The sequence below is a fragment of the Aquarana catesbeiana genome, linkage group LG03, assembly GCF_042186555.1.
Source record: "Aquarana catesbeiana isolate 2022-GZ linkage group LG03, ASM4218655v1, whole genome shotgun sequence".
In the NCBI taxonomy this organism is placed as follows: Eukaryota; Metazoa; Chordata; class Amphibia; order Anura; family Ranidae; genus Aquarana; species Aquarana catesbeiana.
In genome coordinates this window covers 441,210,366-441,222,852 of record NC_133326.1, presented here as the reverse complement: position 1 = coordinate 441,222,852, position 12,487 = coordinate 441,210,366, and the positions used below count along the sequence as shown (strand labels likewise).

The following is a 12,487-nucleotide window of genomic DNA, read 5'->3' as shown; positions in this document are numbered from 1 at the left end:
GGTCTCATCACTCCAAATGACTGTGCCAGAAGGTTTGAACCTTGTCTCTGTGCTATTTGGCGTATTGTAAGCAGGATGCTTTGTGGCATTTGCGTAGTAATGGCTTTCTGCTGGCGACTCGACCATGCAGCCCATTTTTCTTCAAGTGCCTCCTCATTGTGCATCTTGAAACAGCCACACCACACGTTTTCAGAGAGTCCTATATTTCACCTGAAGTTATTTGTGGGTTTTTCTTTGCATCCTGAACAATTTTCCTGGCAGTTGTGGCTGAACTTTTAGTTGGTCTACCTGATCCGTGGTTTGGTTTCAACAGAACCCCTCATTTTCCACTTCTTGATTAGAGTTTGAACACTGCTGAGAGAAATTCCTTGGATTTCTTTTTATATCCCTTTCCCGTTTTATACAGTTCAACTACCTTTTCCCGCAGATCCTTTGACAATTCTTTTGCTTTCCCCATGACTCAATCCAGAAACGTCAGTGCAGCACTGGATGAACGATGCAAGGGTCTGTCAGGAGTCCAGAAACTCATTGACCTTTTATACACACATACTAATTACAAGCAAACAGATCACAGGTGAGGATGGTTACCTTTAATAGCCATTCAAACCCCTTTGTGTCAAATGTCAAACTGCGTGCATGTTATCAGGACAAAAATTACCAGGGTAGGTAAACTTTTGATCAGGGTCATATGGGTAGTTTCAGTTGCCATTATGATTTAAAAAGAGTAAACACAGTTGATTGATAATAAATGGCTTCAGCCAAACACTAATCATGAGTGAAAGAATTTTTTTTTGTTTTATCATTCATATTCTCTGAAAAATGGCCAAGAAATCATAAATTCTGCCAGGGTATATAAACTTATGAGCACAACTGTATTTAACCACTTGAATACCAAGCCTTTTCTGGCACTTTGTTTACATGTAACAATCAGTATTTTCTGCTAGAACATTTCTTAGAGCCCCCCAAACATTATATATTTTTTTAAAGCAGAGACCATAGAGAATAAATTTGTGGGTTTTGTAATTTATGTCACATGGTATTTGTGCAGCGGTTTTTCAAATCATTTTTTTGGGAAAAAACACACTTTTTTTGCATTAAAATTCAACAATAATATATAACCCACTTGTTTGGTAAAATCTAAAAAGATTATGTTACACTGAGTAAAAAGATACCAAACATGTCACGCTTTAAAACTGTACATATACTGTGGCAGGGTGGCCCTTAAGTGCAAAATCACGTACGCAAATCCTGTCTACTGCTCTGGTGCGTGCGTGCCGCCCGTAGCCCCGCTTCCGCTGTGATTGGAAACAGCGGGAGTCAATCAGCGGGTCCGGCGGAAACCCGGTCATTGTTGGGAGAGGGGCAAAGCGGCATTCTGCCTATGTAAAACAAGGCAGATTGCTGTTCTGCTAGTAAGAAAGACAGATCTTGTGTTTCTGTTAAGCAGGAACACGGATCTCTGTATTTTTTCAGTTAAGCATCCCCCACATAGTAAGAAAGCACTCCCAGGGAACACAGTTAACCCTCGATCGCCCCTGATGTTGACCCCTTCCCTGCCAGTGTCATTTATACAGTGACTGTGGACTGATCACTGTACTGGTGTCAGTGATCCACAGAGTGTCACTTAGTGCCAGGTTTTTCCGCTGCAATGTCACATCCTTGCTAAAAAAAACGCTGATGGCCGCCATTACTAGTAAAATAATAATAAAAAGTCCATAAATATCCCATAGTTTGTAGATGCTATAACTTTTGCGCAAACCAATCAATATTCGCTTATTGGTATTTTTTTGACCAAAAACCATGTAGCAGAAGACATATTGGCCTAAATTGGTGAAGAAATTTGATTTACATTTTTTTTAATGGATGTGTTTTACTAGCAGAAAGTAAAAAATATTTTTCCAAAATTGTCGGTCTTTTTTTTTGTTTATATCACAAAAAATAAAAACCGCAGGAGGTGATCAAATACCAACCAAAGAAAGCTCTTATTTGTGGAAAAAAAGGACATTTTATTTGGGTACAGTGTTGCACGACCGCGCAATTGCCAGTTAAAGCAACGCAGTGCAGTAATGCAAAAAATTACCTGGTCAAAAAGGGGTTAAACCTTCCGGGGCTGAAGAGTTAACGTTAAACAAGACAGTAATGTTCATAGTATCACCCCTTGGGGCTGATATAGACCAGTGTTCAAAAAAAGACTAGAAAAACAATGGACAAATCACCAGGGCTGGATGGCTTGCACCTGAGAGTTTTCAAAGAATTTAGCCAGACCATTATTCTGAAACTATTAATTTGCTAAATTGAAGTCTTTTGGCACGGATGACATACCTGAATAGCAAACTAAATGCAGGAGCGTATCCAGGGAATAGCGAATTAATAGCATATTTTCTGAATGGTCTAGTTGGAAGTGGTGTGCTTCAGAGCTGTCTGTCAAGTGCTGTTTAATTTTTTCATAATGATATAGGAGGTTGGAATACATAGATCAACCTCAGTGTTGCTGATACAAAGATAAGCAGGGCAATAGCATCACAGCAGGATACAGCAACTTTAAAAAAAGATGTAGATAAAATAGAGGTGTGTGTAGATATACAGTGCCTTGCAAAAGTATTGACACCCCTTGGCATTTTTGGTGTTTTGTTGCTTCACAACCTGGAATTAACATGGATTGTTTGAGGATTTGCATCATTTAAATTACATAACATGCCCACAATTTTGAAGATTTATTTTTTTTCTTTATTGTGAAGCAAACAAATAGGACAAAATAACAGAAAAAGTCCACATGCATAACTATTCAGCCCCCTAAAGTCAATACTTTGTAGAGACACCTTTTGCGGCTATCACAGCTCCAAGTCACTTTGGATAAGTCTCTATGAGCTTGCCACATCTTAACCACTGGGATTTTTGCCCATTCCTCCTTGCAAAACTGCTCAAGCTCCTTCAAGTTGGATGGTTTGTGAACAGCAATCTTTAAGTCTGACCACAGATTTTCTATTGGATTGAGGTCTGGGCTTTGACTAGGCCATTCAATACATTTACATGTTTCCCCTTAAACCATTCAAGTGTTGCTTTAGCAGAGTGTTTGGGGTCATTGTCCTGCTGGAAGGTGAACCTCCTCAAATCACACAGAGTGGTACAGGTTATGCTCAAGAATATCCCCGTATTTAGCACCATCCATCTTTCCCTCAACTCTGACCAGTTTCCCAGTCCCGACTGCTGAAAAACATCCCCACAGCATGATGCTGCCCCCACCATGTTTCACTATGGGGATGGTGTTCTTTGGGTAATGTGATATGTTGGGTGGGGTTTGCGCCAGAGTTTTCTTTGATGGCCAAAGAGTTCAATTTTAGTCTCATCAGACCAGAGCACCTTCCTCCATACATTTTGGGAGTCTCTCACATGCCTTTTCGCAAACTCAAAATGTGCCATTTTGTTTTTTGCTGAAAGTAATGGCTTTCATCTGGCCACGCTGCAATAAAGCCCAACCCTATGGAGCGTACGGCTTATTGTGGATATATATATATATATATATATATATATATATATATATATATACACATACACACACACACACACACACACACATATACACACACTCCAGTGTCTGCTGTGGTACTCTGCAGCTCTTCCAGGGTTACCTTAGGCCTCTGTGCTGCCTCTTTGATTAATGCCCTCCTTGCCCGGTTCGTGAGTTTTGGTGTGTGGCCGTCTCTTGGCAGGTTTGCTGTTGTGCCATGTTCTTTCCATTTGGTTATGATAGATTTGATGGTGCTCATAGGAATCATCAAAGATTTGGATATTTTTTTTTTTTTTATAACCTAACCCTAACTTGTACTGCTCAACAACATTGTCCCTTACTTGTTTGGAGAGTTCCTTGGTCTTCATGGCAGTGTTTGTTTAGTGGTGCCTCTTGCTTAGGTGTTGCAGCCTCTGGGGCCTTTCAAAAAGGTGTGTATATGTAATGACAGATCATGTGACAACTAGATTGCACACAGGTGGACATAATTTGAAAAATAGTTTTATGTATATATTTTACTTCACCAACTTATTGTGTACCGATCCATCACATATAATTCAGATTAAAAAAACATTGAACTAAAGGCTGTAATGTAACAAAATAGGTAAAAAGCCAAGGGGGTGAATACTTTTGCAAGGCACTGTAGTTTTTTATTTTTTTTTTTTTTTTCAGTGTTCATTCCTACGGTAGGTGGCAGTAATACCCAAAGGTTTAAGGCTTCTTGTGTTGCTCAAAGGATGAGAAAGTATTTCCCTTTAACTATAAAGCCAATTGATAAAAGGGAGCTAAATATCACTGAATAACCGGTTATTTACAATATTTGTAATACATTACACAAAGGGTTGTGTTACCTGTTCACTGATGCCTGTTCCTCCATACACACAGACTACTCTCAGTCCAAGCGGTTTGGAGAATTTCTTGCACTCTTTTGTTATTTGCAAAGCAAGCTCTCTTGTTGGAGTCAGTATAACAGCTGAAAATATGAAAGCAACTTTGCATTAAGAAGAAAGAAATTGAGCGCCTGTAGTTATTTTCAGTTAAATACATGCCTTATTAGCCACAATTCATATAAATGCATTTAATATGTAATCAATTTCTTTGCAAAACCAGCTATTACCTTAAAGCGAAATTCCACTCTCAAAAAAGTTTTTTTTTTTTTTTTTTTTTTTTTTTTTAAGAAGTCAGCAGCTACACACACTGTAGCTGCTGACTATTAATAAGGACACTTACCTGTCCAGGGAGCCCGTAATGTCTGCCCAACCGAGGTCGATCTGTCCATCGGATCGGGTGCAGGCACCACCATTGTAACTAAGGGAAACCGGCAGTGGAGCTTTAACAGCCTGTTTCCTACTGCGCATGCACGAGTCGCGCAGTGCTTTCTGAATAACCCCGTCATCTTCTGGGATGGGACACAGGTCACAGAAGGTGGGGGGGGTGAAGAGGATGGGCAGAGCCAGAAGAGGAAATGACGTACCTTGCCGCGGCGAGGATGGGACAGAAATTCACCTGTTTACTTAGGTAAGAAAAAAAAAAAAAAAAACGTACATCCAAAAACTAGGGCTGGTCTTTCCTTTAAGACCAAGTAGTAAAGTTGGGTGGAACTCCGCTTTAAAAATAACAAAGGCATCAACTCTGCACTGCATACTGCCTGTGCAGAAAGGACATTTGTGCAAGGCTCTCTCCTGGATATTCATGTAAATTCCTAATGGATGTGTGTGCTCTTTGGAGACCTTTCCCATGATTCCCACTTCTGCATTCACTTGGTGAGAAGTGAGGGTTGTCACCTTTGAACAAGGTTTAGGTTAGCATAAACCATTTCTGCTTTTACAGCCAATTTATACTCACCGTTTTGGAGTCCACAGGAACACATGCTATGATTCAGCCCAGGATAACGTTGCCTCAATTTTTTAGAAAAGCAGTACCAAAAGCAGACAGAGGGAGTGGAACTTGTGACCCTCAATGAACGCCAAGTAAGGATTTTACAGGTAGTACAAAAATCTTTTTTTTCCCTTTCTCATCCATTGAGAAACACTGAAGTCTAACTTTCAGTAGGTCCAAAAGCAGTCATACTGAGGGATAGGCAACACAGAAAATAATTGCCATCAAGCCCAACAAAAAACTGAGCCCAACTGCAGCTCAATGAGTGAGCCCAAAATGTCCACCTGGTAGAACTTAGAGAACATGTAAACACAAGACCAAGTGACAGGCTTAAAATAGGGTTGCTTGATGTCAAAAAGCTCAAGAAGCACTTAGTAGAGTGTACCTTGCCAGAAAAGGGTGGAACTCAATCCTTTATACCAGGAGTAGGCAACCTTAAAGAGGTGGGGATTTACCTGAACAACATGAGAGAAATCAAGGATCACCAGGCACAGCATCTCCCAGTGTCGCCTCCTCACATCTGATTTAAACCTTTAATTGCCATACTACCGTGAACAATCACATGCATTGCACGGCAATTGTGGGTTTAAATCAGGTGGTGAGGAGACAACATATTGCCTCCTCACCACCTGTCACACACACTCTGATCGCTTTTCAAGGGAGCAGCAGTGCTGGCTGCCCTTGTGAATGTGCCCTTAGTTGCATTCTGCAGCGGCACACTTAGTGCTCGGTCACACGTAAAGTTGGGGGGGGGGGGGTTTGATAAAACCATGCGGTTGAGCCGTGGTTTTACCGTCCCCAATCTTTGCCCCCTTTATCTGCTGAGGCAGCAGAAAAGGTGTACACATGCCACAACAGGAATTAAGCCCCCTGTTGCTTTTGGTGGGTGCTGCCTGCCAATCGTGACCCATTCCCCCAAAAATGGGGCCACTCTGCAAATCCCCTGCAACTGCATGCTTCTAGGGTCCAAGTGGTTAAAGCAGGTGGCGAGAGAGCAACACAACACCACCTGCTTTAACCCCTTGTTTGTTGTACTGCACAAGGTTGCATGGCACTTTCAGAGAGGCCTCATTTACTTGAATGATGCCCTATAAGGCGGCTTTCACAATGATGTGCTGCGGTTTAGCTGTACTGCGGGTGCAGCGCAGTGCATGTGCAACTTTCCTGGGTTAGCTGCACTTTGCCACAGACCTATTATATCCTGCAGGTGTGGCGCACTTACTGAAAAAGTACAATAAAAAAAACTCTTGCATTCAAAAAGTACACCACATCCACAGGATATAATAGAAACCTATAGCCAAGTGCAGCAAACCCGCAGGAAAGCTGCACGTACACTGCACGCACAGTGTGGGTAAAATGTGGTGCATCAGTGTGAAAGCAGCCTTATACTATTATGCCCAATGTATTGCTTCACACTGACCTGAAGATCTCTTCTTTCCTGCTGCTGGCACCACTCTGCAGACCGCTAGCTGGGAAGGGAGGTGGAGTGCAGTTGCTATCATTTCACATGGAACAGGAGCCAACACTACAGAGGAGGCATCGGAGTATGCGTCTCTTTCTCCCTACTACAGCTTCAATTTACAATTTCAAGTAGTCCCTCTGCATCGCACTCGGCTTGATGCCCTGGAATGGCAGGTCAGCAAGCCCAGACCAAAATCTACCAGTGACCTATCCACGATCTACTGGTAGATGGCAATCTGTTGACCCCCGCTTTAGACCATCAGCTTGGATGTTTGTACCCATCTAGTGATGAGAGAATAAGAAGATAAGAAGTCAAACCCCTCCCCCCCCACTCTTTCTGGTGCCCCTGGAATGACAAAAGGGAGTCCGTTTTCTTAAGAAAGCAAAATTTGAGAGATAGACTCCCACAGACCAAAACACATCCAGATAATGGAGGGTAAAGTCTTTTTGGTGAAATAGAGCCAGAGCTAAGGTGAACAGGCAAACTACTATAGGCAAGAAGTCGTCCTGGACCTCATCTCTCTGCAAAACCAGAAAGGGTTTCCTTGCAGGATAAAACCACCAATTCAGACACTCGCCTTGCAGAAGTAATGGTATTTGCATCTATGATAGAAATTTTAAAATGGAGGCTATAGTTGTGTACCAAGGCTTTAGGGAAAGAGGTTTCACACAGATGCCTTAAAACAAAACAAAGTAAGGCTACTATGGACAACAGAAGTGACATGATGCCATATGAAAATAGCCATTTCATACACAGGAACTCTCTGGGTCAAAACATTATTTATATTATATTATAATTATATTATTATATTATAACTATCCGCAGACAAGTAATGAATGGGCATTCTACTTAGTAAAGAAAACTTAGAGTAACTGCCATCTTTGATCAAAGAGGACATTTAGACAACCCGTGAGCTTAAAGGGGTTGTAAACCCACAGGGTTTTTCACCTTAATGCATTCTATACACATTCTATACATCAAGGTGAAAAACTTCCTGTAATGCAGCTGTCCCCCCCAGAGCCCCCCCCCCCCTTTGTTTACCAGAACCCGATCTTTCCAGCGATGGGGAGGCGCACACCAGCTCCAGCCGGTGTCTCCTGTCCTGATTGAATAGATTGATAGCAGCGCAGCCATTGGCTCCTGCTGCTGTCAGTCAGATCCAATGACGCGGTGGGCGGGGCAGAGTCCTGTTGTCTGTGTCCATAGATGCAGCAGGACATCGGAGCACGCCCGCAAGAGTGCCCCAAGAGAGAGCGGCTCGTGGGGCACTGGAGAAGGAGAGCCAGGAGCGCCGCTGAGGGACCCCAGAAGAGGAGGATTGGGGCCACTCTGTGCAAAACCAACTGCACAGAGGAGGTTTGTTTTAAAAAAACAAAAAAAAAACTAAATATTTTTAGATATCCTTTAAAGCGGAGTTCCACCCAAAAATGGAATTTCCACTCATCTGATTGTCTTTAACAGATATCCTGTCCCACTTCCGGGACGCGTCTACGTGTAAAACATATTCAAGCTATGGTTATATAATGGATATGGGCTGAAAGTGCACACTCTCAGGTTTATTTTGCGGGTATGTACATCCAAATCGGAGGAAGGGTTTAGGAAATACAGCTCTTAAGAACAGCCACCCCCCTTTTACAAAGGGACCAAAAGAAAATGGATAGTGGAATCACAAGCTTCAAGTTTCATGGCCAGGTACGGTCTACTCCTTTGTTATTTCTTCATCAATTAGGCAGGTAAAAGGTCTGGTATATATATAAAGTGGACAGAGTCCAAAGTGAATCTTCAAAGAGAGACAGCCGGTGATAGAAAACACACGCACAAAGTGTGTACAACGATTCCACGTCAATCCTGAAGATAAGGGCTCCTTTGGGAAACACAATAGAATCTAATCTATGTAAGACATCTCTAGTGTCCTGAACAAAAGAAGGTAGATCACGCACCAGCTCCTTAATAAGAGCATCACAGAATTTACCCAGTCGTTCAAGGCCCCTAACCACTTAAGGACCGAGCCTCTGTCTGAGATTTGTTGTTTACAAGTTAAAAACAGGTTTTTTTTTTTTTTTGCTAGAAAAATACTTGGAAATTACTTAGAACCCCCAAACATTATACTTTTTTTTTCTAACACCCTAGAGAATAAAATGGCGGTCGTTGCAATACTTTGTCACACCATATTTGCGCAGCGGTCTTACAAGCGAACTTTTTAAAAAAAAAAATACACTTTTTTGTATTAAAAAATAAGAAAACAGTAAAGTTAGCCCCATTTTTTTTATATTGTGAAAGATAATGTTACGCCAAGTAAATGGATACCCAACATGTCAGGTTTCAAAATTGCGCCCGCTCGTGGAATGGCGACAAACTTTTACCCTTAAAAATCTCCATAGGCGACGTTTAAAAAAAATTCTACAGGTTGCATGATTTGAGTTACAGAGGACGTCTATGGCTAGAATTATTGCTCTCGCTCTGATTGCGGCGATGCCTCACGTGTGGTTTGAAAACAGTTTTCATATGCAGGCCGCTACTCACGTATGCATTCGCTTCTACACGCGAGCTCACCGGGGCGGGGAGCATTTAAAAACAATTTTTTCCCCTTGTTTTACCTTTTTTTTTAAAAAAAAAATTGTGTCACTTCTATTCCTATTACAAGGAATGTAAACAAATGAAAAAAAAGCCTGACAAGACCTCTTAAATATGAGATCTGGCGTCAAAAAGACCTCAGATCTTAGATTTACACTAAATTGCAATTAAAAAAAAAAAATTATTTAAATTTTTTTTTTTTTTAAAATGGACCTCTCCCACTGCCGATAAAAGTGATCTTGTGGCGAAGACGCCGCAGAGACCACTTTTATCTGAAACCGGACCGCTCACTGAAGAAGATACCGTGGTTATGGTAGCTAGCTGCTGCCATAACAATGATATTCCTCTTTAAACAGCCGACGTATAACGACGGTGGGCGGTCCGGAAGTGGTTAATAGCCGACCCAATGGGCCTACCCGGGGGAGTTAACCAAGGACTTGTGGAGCTTGGGGATAGTATAAAAAATGGGTGCATTGAATTGGTCAACTCTTAAATAGTTTAATTTTTTTTTAGTAATCAGCCCAGCCTCAAACGCTAAATTGAGCTTGTAATTCAATGCACCCACAATTCCAGGAAAAGGGCTACCAGTCAATCTCCAGTATGTAGCTACCTCTGATAAGTGACGCATCACCTTTGGTTCATACTGAAGAACAATATTCCCACCTTTATCACTCCCTTTGATATATAAATTTGTTGCTTCCTCAAGTTCTTTTAAGGCCACTCTTCCTACCTTCGTTAATTTGTCAATTCCCCTCCAGTTCCAGTTAACTTTGGCCAGGTCTTTCTGTACCTGGTCCAGGAACAGACTGATCCACTTGTGTTTGGACAAGGGAGACATTTTAACTGATCTAATAAGGATATTTGTAGGTCTTGGGCATTCACGTGTATAGGGAGATGGTTCTGTATCAGAGTCAGTATTTTATTGAAGCAAGGATACCAATGCATTAAGTGCTTCCGCTTCTTTATTGTTTGGACTGACCGCAGTGTTAGTGCGGCTAGTATGCCGCTATCCGAAAATCACTTTGCGCAAGAAAAGACTGACATCCTTGTAAACTTCAAATTTATTCATGGCCACTTTAAGAGAGAATGAAAGTCCCATTTTGAGTCAGGAAATATGTTGTTGATTCAGGGGAAGTATGTCAGATTAACCATCTTCATATCCACTATATCTATTTTACCCATATTTACACAAGATGTCCTAGTCCCCCCTACTACTATTTCTTGCGTGTGCTGGCTCTGAGCTCTTTGATTTCCTCTTAAGTCTTTTCCCCTTTCTGGATCTGTCCCCTGTGTATGGGTGTTGTGTTTGCCTCTCAAAATCGTTTTGGAAATTCTTCCTTTTTTGGAGCCAATACTGTCCTGCCCACCCTCTTCTCTAAAAAAGTTTGACTTTTTCAAAGGTTCTCCTTCATTATCTGTAGAAGAATGTAAGGGTCAGATTTCTACCTTTTCTTCTACGGGACCTACTTCTTCCCCTATGTGTAGTTATATCAAAAACATCGCCCCTTTCCCAATCTAAGATGTTTTGTTTAAATTTCTCCCGTTTATTACTGCTTGGGTTTTTCTGAGTTCTTTCTACTTTTTTGAGAAGTTATGTTTCTCAAAATTAGGGTCCTGTTTGTATGGTTCTAATAAAAGTACACTTATCTATCTCCACTTGTAACTCTTTCAACTGGGACTCTTCCTACTCAACAAATAATCACATAATTTTGAAACCTCGGTCAATACAGCTTTTTTTTTTCAAAGCTCCAAGAACATGGCTGTGTGGAGATGACCAGCTGGAATGACTCTCTCCCTAATACCTCTAGGAATAACTGTGTATAATACGTGATTTTAAAGAGGAAATATCCCATTTCCTGTTTATGATTTTTAAAGAGTTGTTTTTAAGGGAATCATCCCCAGTGTCTGGCCATGATTGGTCACAAGAGAATACTGATTGTATTTCTAAATCAAATTTTCTCATCAAGTAAATACGCCATGTAAAGTAACACACAGTTTCAAAATAGCTTAATTAAACAATGCTGCGCCAAAGGACTAGAAGCCCCAATAGGAATACAATTAGATATCGGTAAATGGGAGCTCGTGGCTAGAAGGCAATTTTGAATTTAAATCCCAAATTCAGCATAAGAAATAAAATCAATCACTAGAGCTACACCACAGTCATTTTTAGAAACTGAAGAGAAATAATCAGCAAGAATTCCTCAATTCAGTAAAAATACACCGTTCACCTTAGTGAGCAATAAAGAGCAATGAGGTGTGCCCCTCTAGATCAGGGATAAGCAATTAGCGGACCTCCAGATGTTGCAAAACTACAAGTCCCATCATGCCTCTGCCTCTGGGTGTCATGCTTGTGGCTGTCAAAGTCTTGCTATGCCTCATGGGACTTGTAGTTCTGCAACAGCTGGAGGTCCGCTAATTGCATATCCCTGCTCTATATCAAAAGCAGATAGAGATAGAGATATATACTGTTGTGACAGCAGGCAGGTAAAATCACCTGGTTGCATCCAGGATGGAAAATATGTATGCCCTAGATTCAGGCTTTATGCGGACTTATACCACTAGGGGGAGTGCTGGGAGTCCTGCAGGGGAGTTAATGAGCCCAAAATATAACAAGTGCAGTGCAAAAATATATCAGAATATTATTCAAAAAGGAGTATAAAGTATGTTCGCCAAAAGTCTTTCAAAAAAGATCCATGTGAATTTCAAACGACAGGAATCGGTCATGCATACAATCTTCTATTGTGCTTACCAGAGATGATGGACCTCTGCACAGTAGGGGTCAAACTCACATGTGTCCCCCCTACAGGGATGAAGGTATTCCTGATGGTGTCACTGCAGGAAATCACTATGGTAAGGCAGACACACAGTCTGGCCTGACTGTGTGTCGGCACCGCACTGTGTTGCAGCTCGCCCCGTTTTATCTTTCTGCACTTGAGAGCGCTCGTTTTTATAGTGATATTTTACAGTGCAATATTGGACTTTACAATAAATAATGGATTACTCTTAGATGGTATCCTTTATTATTTCTTATATTTCGTGCAGCGGCTTTGTATACATCTCCTATC

At 41.3% G+C, this 12,487-nt stretch overlaps 1 protein-coding gene across 1 annotated transcript in view; it reads right to left on the bottom strand.

Moving 5' to 3' along the window:
- Positions 1 to 12,487, bottom strand: part of DDX46 (DEAD-box helicase 46) — a 380,459-nt gene that overhangs the window by 209,220 nt on the left and 158,752 nt on the right. The window contains exon 11 of the mRNA XM_073620805.1: positions 4,360 to 4,481. Coding sequence (XP_073476906.1) covers positions 4,360 to 4,481 — 122 coding nt within the window. The remainder of the gene's footprint in view (positions 1 to 4,359; positions 4,482 to 12,487) is intronic.